General features: G+C 39.0%; 1 protein-coding gene across 2 annotated transcripts in view; it reads right to left on the bottom strand.

Annotated features, from left to right (window-relative positions):
- Positions 1-1732, bottom strand: part of PKD2 (polycystin 2, transient receptor potential cation channel) — a 25604-nt gene extending 23872 nt beyond the window's left edge. For both annotated transcript variants that reach the window (XM_035895556.1, XM_035895555.1), the window contains exon 1: positions 1632-1732. In XM_035895556.1, coding sequence (XP_035751449.1) covers positions 1632-1725 — 94 coding nt within the window. In that variant the 5' untranslated portion in view covers positions 1726-1732. The remainder of the gene's footprint in view (positions 1-1631) is intronic.
- Positions 1733-7826: the final 6094 nt, after the last annotated feature.

The following is a 7826-nucleotide window of genomic DNA, read 5'->3' as shown; positions in this document are numbered from 1 at the left end:
TCTCTTGCTGCCCCTCTCCTGGTGGTGCAGCATACCAGCCACAAGCAGTCTTACATTACTTTGTCCATAAACCTGCACTAAGCATTCTTAAAGGACTCGCTAAGGAAAAAAAACCATGGTATTTAGTAAATAACCATGCTTGCAGCACAACACCAAAACAGTTGTGTCAACAGCATAAAGTTTGGAGGTTTGGGTTTTTTAGTAATTCTACTCCAGACAAGCAAGTCAGACTTGCTCTAAGAGCCAGTCTACCAATGTAGTTTTGCATTTTCTTTTCCGCTCCAAGATTCTCTCTGACAAAAAATAAAACCATCACTTCGTCCTATTACAAATGATCATAAACAACAACTTAAGCATCACTGACATTTCAGGCATTTAGAACAGAACTGCCCACACTAAAAATTGGAGGCTTGAAACACATCGGCTTTCCAAAGATATACTAACTTAATGCATACAGATTGTGTTGTTATTCTCCCTAGTAACCAAACAAAACATCTATTTCACAACTGCATAATAAGTTTTATTATGCATTGTCTTGCTAATTTTTATGCAAATATATGAACATGCTTTGTTTTGACTATTAACTTAAAAACCCCTAGAAATCTTGAAATAGAACTGTATGAATGTTTCAAGTTCCCAAGGGCAGAAAAGACGACGGCTCTCAGAACCGTTACATTATAGTGGCCACAACTGTTCATGGTGCTGTGCGAGGCCTGTGACAAACTTCCTGCACTACCTGTGTTCCAGCATCACCAGAAAAGTTCAGGCTGCTTACTTAAACTCCGTTTGAGTCCAGGAATATCATTGTGTATGAGGCTGGAGATCTATCAAGCTCCTCATTTCTCTACTAAGCCTGTATTTAGTAGAATCTGATAATACTATTTTCAGTGTTGATTCTAGAGCACCTACCTCAAAGCAGTCACTTACTTAAAAGCCAAATAAAATAAAAAAATCATAATTAATAACAATAATGATGAGTAGGTTGAATGTTACTCTGTTCTGTATTCTATAGTATTACTATACTTCATATGGTATCATAGACAACAAAATGACAGTTAAATCATGGAAGTCTCCAGCTGTGATCCATATACCCTGGAGTATATAAAGGCTGCAGATGTGTTTAAAATGTCCAGCATCGCGCAAATATAGATTATCAGATATTTCTAAAGCATTATCCCTGCCTCTCCAGCTACTATCAAGAATTTCTATTCTTAGAATGATCTGGATCTAATCTTGGTAATCTGAAACTCAATGATTTAATTTAATTTTTAATTTTCATTTTTTGTCCTAGATGACTAACTCCTACTCTTCACATTTAATAATTCTGTTCAGTGGTTTCAAAATGTATAGCGGAAGCATTACACTGCAACGTGGTACTACATTAAAAAAACGCTCCCTAAACCCAAAGAACATTATCATCCTGTTTAAAGGTTCAAACTCACTAAGGCACGGCAAGTAGCAGTATTTTCAATCCCAAGCAACAATCCACACACATAAACAAGAGAAAGATTGAATTCTAAGTATTTGCCATTAATTCTTCTCCTGCATCACTGAAAACATCTTCATTCTAGAATCACAGACAGCAAGCAGGAGGTACAGAACTGAATGCATTAATGCCGAACAGTACTTACGGACACACAAGACCACAAGGAAAATTATGTATGTAACCAACTCCCGTAAAACACTTTTCAGATATCGCTCTCTGCTGGTGTTGCTTTCTTCCATGAGTCTTGTCCCCCACAGACCTTAAAATGAAAACAGATATAATGATATACAGATGCCTGATACTAGATACACAAGTGACATAATACGTGGTTTTGAAAACTTAACCTACGTCACGTCTGCTGCAGGTTCTTCTATGGATTTTAAACTGATCTAAGTTCAAGCAAGAACAACTTCTTTGGGTTGCCCTTCTGTAGGCTGAATGGCGCCTAAGGCAGTATTAGCTATTCGTAAGATATAATAATTTAGTAATATTGCTGCAGAACTCTAATAGAATCTGCTGAAGATTTGCCAGAAGCGCTGTCTCTTAAAACTACGTGGTATGAAAACAGATACAAATACGCAAAGACAGACAGAGATACCCATCCTTCAAGAAATGCAGTGCAGTGTTTTGGGGTTTTTTTTAAACACGAAAAGCATTGTTAGATGAATGAAAATGCACATTCGGTATCGAATCTCTGTTAGTAGTCTTAACTAACTTTCTACCTGAAAGAAGGATACATCAGTCAAACATATTTTTAAAGACAACAAATCATAACCTTCCTCTCCCAAATATGCAAGGCGTGCCTAACAGAGACCCAGCAGGGATCTTGGTGAGTACTTCTACATGATTTCTTTCCCTGTTCAACAAACAATTATTATTGAAACACTAGTAGTGGCCTAAATGAGCAACCACCATCTAGCTGTCAAACTCTGCAACTACATTAGCTGAACTATTTCCGCCTGTTACTAACTTCATATTACACTGTCTTCTTGAGAGTGTCAAGTATAAGAGAAGTTCTTGAACTTTGGTGATCCCTTCCAAAAGGGTAACAGAAAAGCAAAAGGATATTTTAAATGGAGTCACTAAAAGAAACAACCATCTGAGAACAGAAAGCAGTTAGTAACCACCATACTTCTCTCCTGTGCTTAATACAGAACAGCAAAAAAACTGGGAACAGCTGATGATGCTCAGATCAAAATTGCTGCCTTCGAGGAACTTCTCTTCATTTAAGCCAAAGTAAAGCAAGGGGATTTACCCTTAGTTTATAGTGGGAGAGAAGGCATATTAAAATAAATAAATAAATAAATAAATAAATAAATAAATAAATCACTCTTACAGAAGTGCACCAAACTTCCACCCTTTTATTTTTCAGGTATTTTAAACAGCTAATATTTTAAAACATCCTTTACGTTCCCAGTATATGGAAATGAAGTAACCTCAGACTCCCTAGGAAAAAATCTTGGATCCATCAAACGTACCACAGTAATTTGAAGTCAAACGGCACAGCAACAAGGGATAGCCAAACACATTACAAAGCTGACAATGAAGCCCGAGTTCAGTTGCTTTGCAACCACTGCTGTAAGACTAAGACAGAAAAAGGGCTAATCTCCCTGCTGCAGAACTTCATTTGCTACAAAGAGATGGGAATAAGGAAGCTCTTCCCTCTACCTGCAAATACAAGGTTTAAATGTTTTTAAAGCCCTTCAGCTACCACATTTTTAAGTTGTGACCTAATCACAAAGTCAACCCAGAAACTTCTCTTGCATGGGCACAGCAAGCACTAATAGTCTTAGCATTAACCTCTGTTCACACTCCTGAATCAGTAACTTAGAACCTTCACTAGCATCAGCCCCCAAAATAAGAGTGTTTTTTCAAAGCTGTTCTTCTAAGGCTAAACCTGAAAAATTACAGATAAAGACTGCAGCTTTACTACACAGAATGCCAAATCCTCACCATTAGGTCATTCCTGAAAACAAAACACAAACCCAAGAACATTTACAGAGTCCCTAATCATAAAGAACTCAACAAATTCAGCCTCTAACACAGCACTACGTTGCACTAGCAACCCTCATAATAAAGGCAGGAAAACATTACAGAATAGAGGAAGAAAAGGCTAGAACAGCCAGTGAGCTAAGCTGGCGAGGGAGCCGAGTCCCGGCTGTCAGCACATTACTCACCAATAAGAAATGTGGTGAGCAGAAAGCTTGCAAGCTCAAATTCTGTCATATTAGAATATCGTTAGGAGTCAGCAAGGAACACAAAGTTACATGTGAAGAAAAAAAAAAAACCCAAACAAACAAAACAGCACCAGAGATCATACAATGAGCTTTGTGTTAAACGAACTCTGGATTTGCCTGTCAGCTAGTTTTCCTTAGTTGCCATGTTTTTAGAAGATATGTACATTATTCCCCTTTTTGCCTTATTAGAATATTGGTTTTGATGCATCGAGAAAAATGGCAATAAGCAGTGCTGGATTTAAGTTGACAGCTACTGCAAGCATCAAAACCATTTTGTTTCTAGCCTCAATTAATTATTTTCAGTTCACTCCTTATATAAATTTGCTATTCAACTTTTTGACAGAATCTATGCAGTCTTTTATTTATCAAACAAATCTGCAACTAACAATTCTCTTATACTCATTCTGTAGTCCTAACATCTTACCCAAAGAGTACACGAACTCAGAAGAGTTGTCAAAGAATAATGATCAAATGCAAATAAAAAAATAGATGAAATTTCACCTTACAATAAGAAGTCTAGCCTGTTAGGTAACACAGGAAATTAAAGTCTTTCTGTTTACACATATAGAAAAAGTTATATACGTATATACAGATGTAATGTATATATAACGTATATGTATTTGCACATATACATATACCTACATAATCATAAAGCCAAGTTCACAGGGGACAGAATGCATATAAATTATGCAAAAGTCTTATGTTCTGAAAGTGCTCAAGCCAAGATAACCCACCTGCCTACACAGAAATTCAGATGCTGGGGAAAGAATGGGGCTTGGGGAAGGAGAGGAAAGTGACCCTGAGACAAACATGCTTTGTCCCGAAACAACAACAAAACACAGTCTCACAATCCTTAGTTCATGTTCCTTAGTAAGATACAGTCAGAGCCTGCACTAGTTCAACTCAGTAAAAATGTCACAATGCATTCTTCACGACCGTAACAGTTAATGAGCAACTGGAAATGGTATTTAATACTTTCATGTAACAATAACTAAGAAAATCTTTCAAGAAATATCCCACATTGACACACATGAGGACAGTAGCACTGGGTGACCAAGCACAGCTTTGAGGGGCAGACTAACTTCCTAGCCTGACTCTGGAAACGGGCTTTGCTCTTACCCATCAAAACTTTTGATGACTTTCTCTTTAACAGAGTTGAATAGTTCTTCTCTCCCCTCAGCATCTGGGATGTTTGCTGAAGAGATCTGCAAAACTAGACTAAAGCTACTTCACAGAGACTCATGTTAGAATATGAAAAGAATCCACAAAGACAAGAACCTAAAATACAGACAGTCTGAAGTAGTTGACTTTCTATTCACCTACTAACTCCTGTTAGTCTCCCCAACAGTTGCAATTATCAAAACCCCTTACCTTAAATCCTCTCTGCATTTTTATTTCACAACTGACAGCAAGGAAGTGTAAACTGTCATTCAGTATCCCTCAGTTGATGAGTGGCAACTTGTTTAGCCATGGTAAAACTACCACCTATGACATTCAAAGGATTAATCCCTCTTGTTGAATTCTGTCTAGTGAAATGGAATTTCATTAAATAAATCTATGCTAACTTTTGTCTAGTCGTCTTGAAATAAAACTGAGTATGCCATTTTCCCGTCTTCAAAGATCCTTATGGTTATCCATGAAATGTTGAAAGAACTACTGAGTGCTCTTTCCAGTATTAAAATCTCAGTTATCCTTCAAGTGTTCTACATTAATGTCAGGTTTGAAATCAGCCCTTTTGCTGTGTAGCCTGCAGCGATCGCATTCTTCAGAGAAGGTTAGTTACCTGTGCAGCAGGCAAGTACAGCAGCCTGCAGCACCTCCACGCGTGAAAGTCACACCTTAGCCATTTACTGTGCCTATGAATTAACGGCAACATTCTCATGAAAGAGCCAGAAACAGGTCTGCCTACTACAGTAACTTTAGCTACACTTGCCTATAAACACAAAATGTACGCAAGTTAGAAACCAACAGAAACTGTGGATAGTAACCACAGGGATAAATCCACTCCAAACATTCCTAGAACATGAAACCAAGTCTTTTCATTTTACAGCTAAAAATAGAATACTACCAGTGTACACTGACTGTCTTGAACAGCAAGAGGCAGCTTGGTCCACAGCAGTTATTGAAAATACCTCTTTTTGTTTTCTCGCACTGCAGGAATGTGTAACACTGCACCATTCCCTGTACAGCACACACTTGATTAACAGGCTCACGCCCAGCAGTGTAAAGAGAACACCAGTCAAAAGGATGCATAAAGGAGAAAAAGAAGTCTGTCTGACTGACTTACTTTCCATCTGTGAATACTCTGACTTCACACAAATCATTTTATTAAGCTCTGCCTTCAGGTTCAAAATGGCTCAGACACCAGCACCAAAATCAGTCTTAATGTGGATAATCCATTTTGAGTATTACTGCAGAAACCATGACAAACAGTAGCAACTTAGGCCAGGTCATCATGAACTCACTCTCACACTTGCCTCACGTTCAAACACCACTATTTTTCACCACAGGTAAAAGCATATATAGAAGGTTCCTTCTCGGCAGCAACTAATACCTAGGAAGCATCTGAACAGTCTACTTAGATAAGAATTTTTATAGGACTTCACTTTCTACACATGAAACAGCTCCTTTCCTAGGCTTTTATGTATCTCAGCGACAGACTAAACTAAATACACCATCGAAGACTCCCAACAGAGCACTGCCAGTTCATGCAGTGCTCATAATTATCACTGGTATTTTTTCCTGGCCATTCTGGTCTCTTGTTATGAAGTGACTTAGTTCAGTGAACACTACCCCAATGAAGTCTGCTGAAAAGAAAACATGCTGTATTCCATAATCTCTGCAAGTCTGACTTGCATCCAAGTAAAACACTGCAATGATCAAGAGGGATTTATTTTGGTGCAAGACAGCTGAAGTCTGAGAAATCCTAATAGCAAATGATTTTTGAATGCACATGAAAATCAAAGTGAAGACATACAGGACATACAATAGCCTAATTTACAAGTCCCTGCTTAAAATCAAGTTCGTTTTGACACCTCTGCTCATGCTGTGCCAGCCAGTAACAGTACTATCTATCACTTCAGAAAAGTCACATTTTAGAATCATAGCATCACTTAGGTTAGAAAAGACCCCTAAGATCAGAGTCCAACCATAAACCTAACACTGCCAAGTCCACCACTAGGTTTCTTCTTCTAAAAGAAGAATATTTTCTAATATTCTCTAAATATTTGAAATATTTCTAATATTTTCTAAATCCAGTTTACTTTTCCTGCAGCTTTATAACTATGAAGACTTTGTCTAACACTTACACAAATCCCGCATTTAAAATCCTCGAGGTATGATGCTGACGTTTTAAGCTTCTCTGAAAAGGAAGGGGGGTTTCTCACATGTGCTCCCACAAGCTTGAATCCAAAGAACTTCCCATCCATCATTTTCTCTGCTGTGTCAAATCAACCCAGCACAGGGCCAGCTCAGCACAGAGTTAATGCAGTAAGCTTAGAACGACACTCCAAACGCTCATTTGATGTGCTTATGCTTCAAACTATGTCCCTGGTCACCAGCTGTGCGGCAACAGGCAGCTCTCAACCATCGAGGGCAGCTCCAAAGCACTGCACAAAACAAGCCACTGCAGAAAACAACGCACTTGCAAAAAAGCAAAAATGAGTAAACCGCCCTCTCAATAATCCCATTCCAAGCACACCTACCATCCTAACCACCTCTTTTATAGGACAAAAGATGCTGAGAGAGAGAGACTTATTCTGCTCCAGCTCTCCACAGACCTGGTGTTGGGTCAGAAAAGCCACATCTATCCAAAAACTATGCAGGAGAGTGAATCTCTTACGCTGAAAGCAGCCAGGACTAAGACCTGGGGGACAGAGACCTCTGTGCTCCCGAGGAAAGGAAGGAGGGAGGCGTGCATGCGTTTGCGTGTGCTGGGGGCATAACCGGGACAGAGATCAGAATGTGGATGTGCGTGAGGCGGTGGGGACACGGACAGGGGCAAGCACGGATGGACAGAGCACGGGCAGAGGCAAAAGAAGCCAGGTAGCGAAGGGGTGGGTGGCAGAAAAGGCAAAATGGACTACAAACAACTTATAAAACGT

Source organism: Egretta garzetta, unplaced genomic scaffold (genome assembly GCF_000687185.1).
Source record: "Egretta garzetta isolate BGI_Z169 unplaced genomic scaffold, ASM68718v1 scaffold615, whole genome shotgun sequence".
NCBI classification, from domain to species: Eukaryota; Metazoa; Chordata; class Aves; order Pelecaniformes; family Ardeidae; genus Egretta; species Egretta garzetta.
The sequence above is the reverse complement of the archived record's forward strand: the minus strand, read 5'-3'. Positions and strand labels throughout refer to the sequence as shown.